Source organism: Piliocolobus tephrosceles, chromosome 21 (assembly GCF_002776525.5).
Source record: "Piliocolobus tephrosceles isolate RC106 chromosome 21, ASM277652v3, whole genome shotgun sequence".
Lineage (NCBI taxonomy): Eukaryota > Metazoa > Chordata > Mammalia > Primates > Cercopithecidae > Piliocolobus > Piliocolobus tephrosceles.
Genome location: NC_045454.1, coordinates 12,346,007 through 12,358,934, shown reverse-complemented (window position 1 = coordinate 12,358,934; position 12,928 = coordinate 12,346,007). Strand labels below are relative to the sequence as shown.

General features: G+C 52.3%; 2 protein-coding genes across 3 annotated transcripts in view; both read right to left on the bottom strand.

Annotated features, from left to right (window-relative positions):
- Positions 1-3,882, bottom strand: part of OPA3 (outer mitochondrial membrane lipid metabolism regulator OPA3) — a 55,903-nt gene extending 52,021 nt beyond the window's left edge. Inside the window, exon 1 of one of the 2 annotated variants that reach the window (XM_026457347.1) lies at positions 3,647-3,882. In XM_026457347.1, the coding sequence (XP_026313132.1) occupies positions 3,647-3,788 (142 nt within the window). In that variant the 5' untranslated portion in view covers positions 3,789-3,882. The remainder of the gene's footprint in view (positions 1-3,646) is intronic. The other variant, XM_023182360.2, reaches the window with a different exon arrangement.
- Positions 3,883-10,382: 6,500 nt separating this feature from the next.
- The window catches only part of GPR4 (G protein-coupled receptor 4), an 11,875-nt gene continuing 9,329 nt past the window's right edge, over positions 10,383-12,928 (bottom strand). The window contains exon 2 of the mRNA XM_023182361.1: positions 10,383-12,429. Within this exon, the coding sequence (XP_023038129.1) occupies positions 10,511-11,599 (1,089 nt within the window). The 5' untranslated portion in view covers positions 11,600-12,429 and the 3' untranslated portion in view covers positions 10,383-10,510. The remainder of the gene's footprint in view (positions 12,430-12,928) is intronic.

Sequence of the window (12,928 nt, the reverse complement as noted above, 5' to 3'; positions counted from 1 at the left end):
CTTCCTTCCTTCCTTCCTTCCTTCCTTCCTTCCTTCCTTCCTTCCTTTCTTTCTTTCTTTCTTTCTTTCTTTCTTTCTTTCTTTCTTTCTTTCTTTCTTTCTTTCTTTCTTTCTTGAGATCTCGCTCTGTCGCCCAGGCTGGAGTGCAGTGGCCAGATCTCAGGAGACTGCAAGCTCCGCCTCCCGGGTTTTCGCCATTCTCCTGCCTCAGCCTCCCGAGTAGCTGGGACTACAGGCGCCCGCCACCTCGCCTGGCTAGTTTTTTGTATTTTTTAGTAGAGATGGGGTTTCACCGTGTTAGCCAGGATGGTCTCGATCTCCTGACCTCGTGATCCGCCCGTCTCAGCCTCCCAAAGTGCTGGGATTACAGGCTTGAGCCACCACGCCCGGCCTCCAGAAACCATTTTCTAAACCACAATGCTAAGAATATCACGGTGTTTGGAAGACAGGCAGAGACAGGAAACAAACTGGGTCTAGGAATTCAGTGTCCAAAGTCCTGCCTCTGGCACAAATCTCTGTGTATGACCTGAGCAATTAACTTCTGCCCTCAAGGCCTCCATTTTCCCTTCTATAAACCAGAGGAAGTCATTTCTCTTTCTGGACATGGGGACAAAACAGTTGTGGGGGTCAAATGAGATGGCTAACAGGAAAGCACTGTGGTAACCGTGAAATCTAATACTTTCCCATTCTAAGAGCTGCAGACCCAACAATGACCCCACCAAACACCGAACAACCAAGAATTCTGGGCCCTGGAAAGCAAACTTTAAGCATCCAAACTTACAGAGGGGAAAAAAGGTGCACTCCCTTAACTATGTGGGCCTTGTATGTGCTCCTCTCTCTGCCCCAGTGCTTTCCTTGCTCCTTGTCCTGGTGTTGTCTTCACCCTTCAGGTCCCAGGTCAGATGTCTCCTCTGCCAGGAAGCCCTCCCTGAACCCCATGCCACATCAGGTGCCCAGTGGGCTCCCCCATCTCAGCTCTGCCCCCGCTGGACTAGGAATTCCTTGAGGGCACAGATTGGTGCTGGCTTGGTCCCTGCTGTTTCGCCAGCATTGCCAGCACAAGACCTGGCACAGGGCAGAAGCTCACAAAATACTAGCTAAAGGAAGTAATGAATGGATGGAGGGATGAATGGTGTGTAACCGCCCAAAGGGTTCACCTTGCCCGCTGCCTAGACAGAGCTGATTCACCAAGGCAGGAGAACTGCAAGACAAAGAGTAATTCACGAAGAGCTGGCTGTGCGGGAGGGTTTTTTGTTTGTTTGAGACAGAGTCTCGCTCTGCTGCCCAGACTGGAGTGCAGTGGCACAATTTCGGCTCACTGTGACCTCTGCCTCCCAGGTTCAGCAATTCTCCTGCCTCAGCCTCCTGAGTAGATGAGATTACAGATGTGCGCCACCACACCAGCTAATTTTTGTATTTTTAGTAGAGATGGGGTTTCACCAGTTGGTCAGGCTGGTCTCGAACTACTGACCTTGCGATCCGCCCACCTTAGCCTCCCAAAGTGCTGGAATTACAGCTGTGAACCACTGCACCCAGTCAGGGGTTTTACTATTACTCAAATCAGTCTCCCTGAGCATTCAGGGAGTATATATATATATTTTTTTCTTTAGAAGGAGTTTCACTCTTTCGCCTGGGCTGGAGTGAAGCGACGTGATCTTGGCTAACTGCAACCTCCATCCCCGGGTTCAAGTGATTCTCATGCCCCAGCCTCCCGAGTAGCTGGGATTATGGGCACCTGCCACCATGCCCGCCTAACTTTTGTATTTTTAGTAGAGATGGGGTTTCACCATGTTGGCCAGGCTGGTCGCAAACTCCTGAACTCAGGTGATCCACCTGCGTCAGCCTCCCAACATGCTGGGATTACAGGCCTGAGCCCATGGGCCCAGCTGGAACAGAGTTTCTAAGGATAACTTGGTGGGTGGGGGAAGCCAGTGAGCCAGGACTGCTGATTGGTCAGATATAAAATCATAGGGAGTCCCAGCAGTCTTCCAGCACTCAGTCAGTCCATGTGTGGGGGCCACAAGATCAGATGGGCCAGTTTATTGATCTGGGTAAGGCCAGCTGATCCATCAAGTGCAGGGTCTGCAGAATATCTCAAGCACTGATCTTAGGAGCAGTTTAGGGAGGGTCAGAATCTTGTAGCCTCCAACTGCATGACTCCTAAACCATAATTTCTAATCTTGTGGCTAATGTTAGTCCTACAAAGGCAATCTAGTCCCTAGACAAGAAGGAGGTTTGCTTTGGGAAAGGACTGTTACCATGTTTGTTTAAACTAGAAACTAGAAACTAAATCTCTCCCAAAGTTAGTTCATCCTTCGCCCAGGAATGAACAAGGATAGCTTGGAGGTTAGAAGCAAGATGGAGTCAGTTAAGTTAAATCTCTTTCACTGTGTCAGTCAATTTTGGAAAGGCGGTTTCAGTGGTTCTCCGACCCAGCCAATTATGCTAAATTCCCTTATGTTATGTCCCACGTAGCACACAGATCACCTTTTTAAAGTAGTTTATATTTTGGGTGTTTACTATGCCCTTTATTTCTATTTATTTATTATTTTTTGAGACAGTCTTGCTGTGTCGCCCAGGCCGGAACGCAATGGCACAATCGAGGCTCACTGCAGCCTCCACCTACCGGGTTCAAGCGATTCTCCTGCTTCAGCCTCCCAAGTAGCTGGAACTATAGGCGTGCGCTACCACACCCAGCTAATTTTAGTATATTTTGTACATACAGGATTTCACTATGTTGGCCAGGCTGGTCTCGAACTCCTGGTCTCATGTGATCCGCCCGCCTCGGCCTCCCAAAGTGCTGGCATTACAGGTGTGAGCCACCGCGCCGGACCTTACTATGGCCTTTAGATCTGAGCTCGGGCGGCCCCCTCTAGGCAGCCCTGCTGGCCTCAGGTCCTTGGGCCAGGAGCTCCTCTGAGCTCCGGGGCTCCCACTTCCCCGACCACTCTGGATTGACAGCGATGGATCAGGAGTGTGTATCTCCCAGTGCTGAGCAAAAAGGCCGCATAGTCTGTTTACCGAATGAAAGGACGGCGTATGAGCGCATTAATGAGTACACAGATGAATGTCCTCTCTGGTTCAAAGTCCTTTTCCAGATTCCCAGGCCATGCCTCCACACTTCACCCCCGAACCATGCCCCTAATCCAGACTTATTGCCTACAGTAAAACTGAGGCACGTCGACGTCCTAAACGGAGGATATACAAGCACCTCCCAGATCAGGGGAAACTGACGCACAGGGTGCAACTTTTGAAACGAAGTTGCCCAAGGACGGCCAGGCAAAGGACCCCGTCAGGTTTCTCCTCAGCCCCTCCCCTAGTTCCTCTCTCCTGGAAAGCTCCGTCCAAATTTCTCCCATCCCTCACACTATTGGTTTCACAGGGCATCAGTCTCCAAGCGCTCTCTTCCTCTATTGGTTGGCATTTCCTACTCACGCGGCGGCGCCCTGACCCGCCCCTTACGCCCCGCCCCGCCCTCACTATTGGGCCACCCTCACGCCCCTCTATCAGGAACCCTCCCTATTGGCCACTGGACTTTGCCGGTTCGGGCTGTGATTGGTCGTAAACAGAAGTCCATCCCCTGAGCAACCACCTGAGAGGGGTTGGAGAAAGGAAAAAGGTTGGAGGGAATTCGGGTCAGACTCACGTTGAGCCGGCGGGAGGCAGATATAGGTCTTGAAGAACTCGCTTCGGCGGGCGGCCTCCTTAATGCGGTTGGCAAGCGGCTTGCTGACCTGCCGGATGCCCAAGTATAGCAGCTTCGCCATAGGGAACGCGCCCACCACCATCTTGGCGGTCTCACAGGGCACGCGCAACCCGGCTGACTGGGCGGGGCGCCTCAACCTCTTCACTCCTCCCCCGCCCTCTCGTGGCCATGCGTGCGTCAGTACGTATGTACGTACGCTCGGGGGAAACTGCAGAGGCGCACCCTGACGTCACCCCGTCGACGCTGACGTACCGACGTCCTTTCGCTGAATATGCAAATATACACGGAAATGGGACGGGTCGGGGGGCGGTTCCGTTAACGGATGCTGGAAGGCGCGTGGATTCCCACGCCCGCCTTGGCCGACGTCACTGTGCTCTTTCGTGATGTCATGTAACGAGTTGGCGTCCCCACCCAAAGGAGGCTCTTAATTAGTCCTAATTAGTCCTATGAGCCCCAAATACACCGTCCTCTGCAAGCTAGGGCTCTCATTGGGTTTAAGAGGAAGCCACGTAGCCATAGAGACCTTGGTTGGGATCCCAGCTCTGTCATTTCCTCGCTGTGTAATATTAGATGAGTAGCATAACCTCTCTGGACTTCGTATTACCGTCTACCAAACGGGAATCCTAATAGCACTTGCCTCTTTGGGTTGTTGTGAGGCTTCTGCGCTAATCTTGAGTGTAAAACAGTAGACCATGGGAAGTGGTTAGAATGGTGCCAGTCATATAGTTAAGCACTCAGTAAATAGCCCTTCTTACTATACAGGTAATGATTGCATTATTATTGCTAACTCCAGCCTGAGGGTGCATTTCGCCCCCAGAAACAGCGAATACAACCCTTTCCCAAGTAACTGACAAACTGAGGCCCACAGCGGGGCAGGGGGTGGCAGAAGATTCCTGCAGAGGTTGATAGCCTAGCATCTTGGCTAATAAAACCATACCCGTTCTCAAGCAACCCAACTTCCTTCATTAGGAGGTAGGGTCCCCAGGGAGCTAGTTCAGAAATAAGTTTAAGGACATGTCCCAGACTGTCCTTTCTTACCCAGCAGGGAGTAAAATCATATAAACAATGTCAGGAAGGGGTTGAGAGAAATTCCTGGATGATGGAGTGCTGGTGGGTAATTGAGAGATTCTGGGAGGCAGAAGGACAGAAGAAAAACAGGAACAGAGGACTGGCCGCCATGGCTCAAGCCTGTAATCTCTGCATTTTGGGAGGCTAAGGAGGGTAGATCACCTGAGGTCAGGAGTTTGAGACCACCCTGGCCAACATGGTGAAATCCCATCTCTACCAAAAAAAAAAAAAAAATTAGCCGGGCATGGTGGCAGGCACCTGTAATCCCAGGTACTCCGGAGGCTGAGGCAGGAGAATTGCTTGAACCTGGGAGGTGGAGGTTGCAGTGAGCAGAGATCATGCCACGGCACTCCAGTCTTGTTGGTGACAGAGTGAGACTCCATCTCATAAAAAAAAAAAAAGAAAAAGAAAGCAGGAACAGAGGAGTGGTGTGCAGGAGGAAACATACATTCAGGACACAGAATCAGGGGGCCCTGGACTTCCTTGGTATCCACTCTGACTCTCTCAGTTTCCTTTGTCAAGCTCCTGGCACTGAGGGACTTGCGTTTCCTCATCTGTAATGATGGTGCTGGCGTGTGTGAACCCTGATATTCTGAATTGCTAAGAATGCCAGGATTCCATAAAAACAACCTTTCCCAGACTGAAGGTATGCAGGAACTTGGGACTACTTAAGGTCCATCATTCACTTGGGACCAGCCCCCTTCCCATTTTACAGACTGGTCAAGTGAGGCCAGAGGATGAAAAGGATTTGCCCACAGTTCCAGAGGAAATCAGGGTGGAGCTAAAATGGGGATTTATTTATTTTATTTTATTTTTTGAGATGGAGTCTCGCTCTGCTGCCCAGGTTGGAGTGCAGTGGCATGATCTTGGCTCACTGCAAGCTCTGCCTCCCGGGTTCACGCCATTCTCCTGCCTCAGCCTCCCGAGTAGCTGGGACTACAGGCATCCACCACCATACCCAGCTAATTTTTTTTGTATTTTTAGTAGAGATGGAGTTTCACCATGTTAGCTAGGATGGTCTCGATCTCCTGACCTCATGATTCACCCTCCTCGGCCTCCCAGAGTGCTGGGATTACAGACATGAGCCACCGCGCCCGGCCTTTTTTGTTTTCGTTTTTGAGATGGAGTCTGGCTCTGTTGCCCAGGCTAGAGTGCAGTGGCGGGATCTCAGCTCACTACAAACTCCGCCTCCCGGGTTCAAGTGATTCTCCTGCCTCAGCCTCTGGAGTAGTTGGGATTATAGGTTCGCACCACCACGCCTGGCTAATTTTTGTGCTTTCAGTATAGATGGGATTTTAACATGTTGGACAGGCTAGTTTTGAACTCCTGATCTTAATCGATCCACCTGCCTCGGCCTCCCAACGTGTTGGGATTACAGGCATGAGGCACCACGCCTGGCCTAGTGCTTAATTAATTTTATTGAATGAATGCAAATGAGCATTTGGAGGGAAGGAGTAGTGTGCAGGTTTTCATCGGATTCTTCAAAGAGACTGTGTTCAAAAAGTTTCTGGGGCAGGCCATGGGGGCTCGCACCTGTAATCCTAGCACTATGGGAGGCCAAAGCAAGAGGACTGCTTGAAGCCAGGAGTTTGAGACCAGCCTGGAGAACATAACGAGACCCCATCTCTACAAAAATATATATATATTTTTTTAATTAGCCGGGCATGGTGGTTTGCTTCTGTAGTCCCTGCTACTCAAGAGGCTGAGATGGAAGGATCGTTTGAGCCTGGGAGGTTGAAGCTGTGGTGAGCCATGAGCTCTACTGCACTCTAGCCTGGGCAACACAGCGAGACCCTGTCTCAAAAAAAAAAAAATTAAAATTTCTGTCCCCAAGCCGGGTGCAGTGGCTCACGCCTGTAATCCCAGCACTTTGGGAGGCCGAGGCGGGTGGATCACCTGAGGTCGGGAGTTTGAGACCAGTCTGGCCAACATGGAGAAACCCGGTCTCTACCAAAAATACAAAATTAGGTAGGCGTGGTGGCACACACCTGTAGTCCCAGCTACTTGGGAGGCTGAGGCAGGAGAATTGCTTGAACCCGGGAGGCGGAGGTTGCAGTGGGCCGAGATTGTGCCATTGCACTCCAGCCTGGGCGACAAGAGCGAAACTCAGTCTCAAAATATATATATATATATTCTGGCCCCAACATCTCCATTCCAGTAGCTTTACGGCAGTGGGATAGGGTGGGAAGACTACTAGGCCTCCCAGATCCCAGGCCTCCCTCTCTTCTCTAGCCCTCCAGCACTCCAACACCAAAGCCTGGATTTCCCCCATCTCTGTGCTCCCTCCACCCCAGAAAAATCATTGAGTGCACTTTTTCCCCCATCTCTCTCCTCCTTCTTCCTTTCTCTGAGAATGGTTCCCGGGAAAGTCTTCTGTGAACCTCTGTGGAGGGAGGGGAGGGCACGGGAGGGGGGAGGGCAGGAGGGTTGTGGGTGGATCGTCACACCTCAGGAGTCTGTTTACACACCCGTGAGGAGGAAAGGGAGAGGAGACCTTCTCTGAAGGGCAAGGCCTGTTCAGAGCTGGGTGCTTCTTCCTGCCCTCCAGCCTAGTTACGGAACAGTGGCCATTCCTGGTGACCCCTGAGACCAGGGAAGGGAGGGCAGCCTTGGCCACCCTGGGGCGTGGGAATACAAGCAGAGATGGGGAGGGGAGAGGGAGCCCAAGTTGGCTCCAGCGCTGACTCACCAGCCATGCGACCTTGGACTGGTCGCCTGGCCTCTCTGGTGACCGCCCTAGACCAGGGCCTGGGATCCTTCCTGGAAGTTTTTTCTGCTCAGACCCCCTAGTCACCCTTTTCCCGGAATGGGAGAGGTAGTCGTGTTTCATAATTCCGCTGGCCCCTGTGCTGCTTCCATTAGAGGATTCCTTCAAAATAAATCCAAGGCTGGGCATGGTGGCTGAAGCCTGTAATCCCAGCACTTTGAGAGGCTGAGGTGGGAGGATCATTTGAGGCCAGGATTTCACACCAGCCTGGCCAACATGGCAAAACCCCGTCTCTACTAAAAATACAAAAATTAGCTGGGCATGGTGGTGCGCTCCTGTAATCCCAGCTACTCAGGAAGCTGAGGCACAAGAGTTGCCTGATTCCAGGAGGCAGAGGTTGCAGTGAGCCGAGATCCTGACACTGCACTCCAGCCTGGGTGACAGAGCGAGATTCTGTCTCAAAATAAATAAATAAACAAACAAAAATAAAACTCCAAAAGCTGATCAATGCTCCATGTTAAATCCACAACCACCACCCACCTGGCCCGACTGACAGCACACCCCTCTTGGACTCCGCAGTCACCTCCTCACTGGGCTCCTGGCTTCTATCCTTGTCTCCCATATTCCTTTTTCATTTTGAGACAGAGTCTTGCTCTGTCGCCCAGGCTGGAGTGCAGTGGTGCAATCACTGCTCATCACAGCCTCCACCTCCTGGCTCAAGTGATCCTCCCATCTCAGCCTCCCAAGTAGCTGGGACTATAGACGCACACCACCGTGCCTGGCTAATTTTTAAATTTTTTGTAGAAACTGGGTCTCCCTATGTTGCCCAGGCTGGTCCCAAACTCCTGGCCTCAAGCAATCCTCCTGCCTCAGCCTCCCAAAGTGCTGGGATTACAGGCTTGAGCCACCATGCCCAGCCAACCTCCCATAGTCTACTCCCTACTCAACAGCCCATGGGATACTGTTAATACTTAAGTCAAATCACCTTCATCCTCTACTGAGAACCCCCTCATAGCTCCCATGTATCTCAGATTAAAAGGCAGAGTCCTCACTGGGACTTACATGGCCCTACACGACCTGCTGTCCCCTCTCCTGTCTCATTTCTCCTTTCCTGTTGTCCTCCCCACCTCCACTGCAGCCACACTGCCATACCTGCTATCTTTCAAATTCAGACAGTCTATTATTATTATTTGAGCTGGAGTTTTGCTCTTGTCGCCTAGGCTGGAGTACAGGGGCACAATCTCAGCTCACTGTAACCTCTGCCTTCTAGGTTCAAGCAATTCTCTTGCCTCAGCCTCCTGAGTAGCTGGGATTACAGGCACCCACCACCATGCTCAGCTAATTTTTTTTTTTTTTTTTTTTTGTATTTTAGTAGAGACAGGGTTTCACTATGTTGACCAGCTGGTCTCAAACTCCTGATCTCAGGTAATCCGCCGGCTTTGGCCTCCCAAAGTGCTGGGATTATAGGTGTAAGCCACCATGCCCGGCCGAAAATTCAGACACTCTCTAACCCCAGGGCCCTTGAACCTGCAGTTCCCTCTGCCTGAAATGCTCTTCCCACGACAGCCACAGGGCTGAGTGCCGCACATCCTTCAAGTCTTTGCTGGAAAGCCACCGCAACAAGCCCTCCTCTGCCCTCCTTATTTAGATCAGACTCCAAGTCATCCTCTATCCCCTCAACTGGCCTTACACAGAAAAATGTCCCCTTCACATTTAGCAATTCCAAACATTACATATTTTTTATTTACTTGTGTATGGCGAGCCCTGTGAAGGCAAGGCCAGGCTGCCTCAGTCATTGCTGTATCCCAGCCCCACCCAGCACAGTACGCTACATAAACCTCTGTTGAATGAATGAATAAATACGCGGCCGAGCGCAGTGACTCACGCTTGTAATCCCAGCACTTTGGGAGGCCGAGGCGGGTGGATCATGACGTCAGGAGATCGAGACCATCCTGGCTAACGTGGTGAAACCACATCTCTACTAAAAATACAAAAAAATTAGCCGGGCATGGTGGCGGGCACCTGTACTCCCAGCTACTCAGGAGGCTGAGGCAGGAGAATGGTGTGAACCTGGGAGGCGGTGCTTGCAATGAGCTGAGATCGCACCACTGCACTCCAGCCTGGGCGACAGAGCGAGACTCTGTCTCAAAAAATAAGATAAAATAAAATAAAATAAATACCCTTTCCTCTTGTCCCAAACCTTCTTCCCAAACCTTCCTGCATCACTCCTCCAGGCAGTCTGCCCTGATTGCCCTTCACTTGAGTTCTGACATTCTCCCTCTTCATCCTCAGTCCTGACTTGGAGATCGCTGTTTATCCAGAAACTGAGAATTGCTGTCTTATGTTCTCTCTCCTTTATGACCAGGGGCTTTACAAACATAATGACTCTATATCCGCTGTGTTTCTCCTTCCACTTTCTCCCGGAGTCACAGACTTTTATCCACTTGTTGGAAAGAAAAAATCTAACCTTCTCTATTTGTCTTTATTTTCTGGAAACCAAATGTTTGACTTAATTTATCTGGCCAGACATGGTGGCTCACATCCCTACTCCGAGCACTTTGGGAGGCCAAGGCAGGAGGATCTCTTGAGCCCAGGAGTTCAAGATCAGCCTGGGAAACATAGTGAGACTCAGTCTCTACAAAAAGTACAAAAATTAGCCAGGCATGGTGGCGCACATTTGTGGTCCCAGCTACTTGGGAGGCTGATATGGATCTCTGGAGCCCAGGAGGTGGAAGCTGCAGTGAGCCACGATTGCACTACTGCACTCCAACCTGGGCGACACAGCGAGACCCTGTCTCTAAAAAAAATATTTACTCATCTCCTCCTTCAGGAGGCCTTCCACAACTGCCAAACTGTGATGGCATCTGGGAGCACAAAGGTTGACCAGCGACACACCAACCTCACTCTTCCTAAGTTCTTGTATTCTTATATTAACACAGCCCTTTTTCCATACAATTTGCATACACCAGACCAGGAGAGAAGGGACTGGGATGAGAGGGGAAAACTGGGGGTTCTGTGCCACGCGGGGCTCACTGTGCTGGTGGCAGCATCTTCAGCTGCACCTGGTCCCCCTGGGAGGGCGGAGTGGCCGCCCGGCCGCCAGTCATGGCCTTGACTGTGCTGTTCCTCTTGGAGGTGAGTGGGGTCTCCAGGGTGAGTGAGGCGTTGGCCATCTCCTGGGGCTTGTCGCTGGCCAGAAAGCGGAGCAGGTTGTGCAGAGCCTTGGCGACGTCGCTGCGGGCACCCTCGTTGACCAGGCAGTAGAGGATGGGGTCCGCCACACAGTTGAGGCTGGTGAAAGCCAGTGAGCTGTGGTATGCAGAAAAGACGCGCTCCTCGAAGCCGCAGTCCCAGGGGCGGCCCAGGTAGATGGCGCTGCGGGACAGCAAGAGCACGTGATAGGGCGCAAAGCAGACCAGCACGATGGCGATGAGGCTGAGGGCCAGCCGCTTGATCTTGGCCTTCTCCTGGCGCTCGGTGGACACGCTGCCTCGCACGGCACGCAGGATGCCCCGGTACGACAGCAGCATGAGCGCCCACGGGAAGAGGAAACCCACGAAGACCCGATAGAGGTTCATCCAGGCCACCCAGCCTTCCATGGGGAACTTCTCAAAGCAGAAGGTGTGATTGTAGCGGTCTCGGAAGAGCTCGTCATGGAACAGGGGCGCCGAGTTGGCGCCCAGCTCAGTGGCCCAGACCACGGAGCTCACGGCCACGGCGGTCTTGACGCGGCGCAGGCGGGCGAAGCGGAGTGGGTGGGCCACGGCCAGGTAGCGGTCCACCGAGATGCAGCACAGGAAGGCGATGCTGATGTAGATGTTGGTGTAGAAGATGAACCCGAAGAGCTTGCAGGACCCGGGGCCGTGGATCCAGTTGTCATGGTGCAGGAAGTAGTCGACCCACAGCGGCAGGGTGCAGATGTACAGCAGGTCGGCGATGCTGAGGTTCATCAGGTAGACGCCCAGCTCGTTGCGCTGTTGCACCTGGCGGTAGGCTGCCCACAGAGCCAGGCAGTTGGTGGGCAGCCCCACGCCGATGACGAAGATGTAGAGGGATGGCGGAAAGAGGTGGTCCACAAGTGAGTCCACGTGGCAGCCCTCCCACGTGTGGTTGCCCATGGTGGGCACTTCGGCTTCTGGGGCGCTTCCCCTGGCCCACGGGGGCTGTGGGGCCACGGGGAGCGGGAGGCCATGGGGCCCCCGAGCCCCTTCCTTGGAGGCTCAGGGGAACATGGTGGGATGTACTCTACAGGGAAGAGTTGAGGTTGGGTAGGCTGGGCTGGGCTGGGAAGGGCAGAGCTTGAGAGGGAAAAGTTGGAGGAGGGATGGAATTATGACAGGAAGGAAGTCTGGAGGATGATGAGATTACTAAAGTGGTTTGTCAAGGAGGTTATGTATAGAGTTAATCAGGGTGTCAATGAGGGAGTATAGGGGTGACACAAAAATTGGTCTTGGGGAGTGTTTATGGAGGGGATGAAAGCATCGCTGGGCAACAGTGAGAAGGAGATGTTTGCAGGGCAGTTAGGAAGTATGTGTAGCCATACTGAAGTAATAATGGCGGGGGGATGTTCTAGAAGACACAGGAAATACATGAGACAGCGTTGAGATAGGACACAGGGCAGTTAGGGAGTGTCGGAAAGTCCAGGCAATGCGGGTGGGAGTGCTGGCATTTCCTAGGACCCCAGAAAGAAACAGAGACAAAGTCACTAGTAAGGAGAAGGTTCTGGAAAAGGAGGTGTCTGGCTCAGGGTGGACAAAGACAAAAGGCTCAGTCTGGGGACTGCAGGAAGGAGTCTTAGGAAACAGGAAGCAGGTGAGTAAGGTCTAGATCAGAGATGAGTTTGGGGACAGAAGGGAAATTTGAATGGGGGCAGGGGAGGGACTCCAGATTGGTCCTGGTGGGGGCTGAGCATTGGGATGAAGTCAGTTCACCGCTGACTTTGCAGTGCCTGTTGGGAGAGAGGACAACAGTGAGGGAGTCACGGACACTCTGACCTTCTTCTCCCCACACTCCTCACCATAATTGCTGTGGACTGCAGAGAGTGGACACCCCAACAGTGCCTACTTGAGCTCCACCCTAAGCAACTACGCTCTGAGAACACACATTTGAGGTGTCAGGCGTATTTTTCCCCTGATAGATGTTAGAATACTCAACTCAGGCCAGGCACAGTGGCTCACGCCTGTAATCTCAACACTTTGAGAGGCTAAGGTGGGAGGATTGCTTGAGCCTAGGAGTTCAAGACCAGCCTGGGCAACGCAGTGAGACCCAGTCTCTACAAAAAGGAAAAATAAAAATATTAGCCAGGTGTGGTGGTGCTTACCTGTAGTCTCAGCTACTGGGGAGGCTGAGGTAGGAGGATCACTTGATCCCAGGGGATTCAGGCTGCAGTGAGCTATAATCGCACCACTGCACTCCAGCTTGGGCAACAGAATGAGACCCTGTCTCAA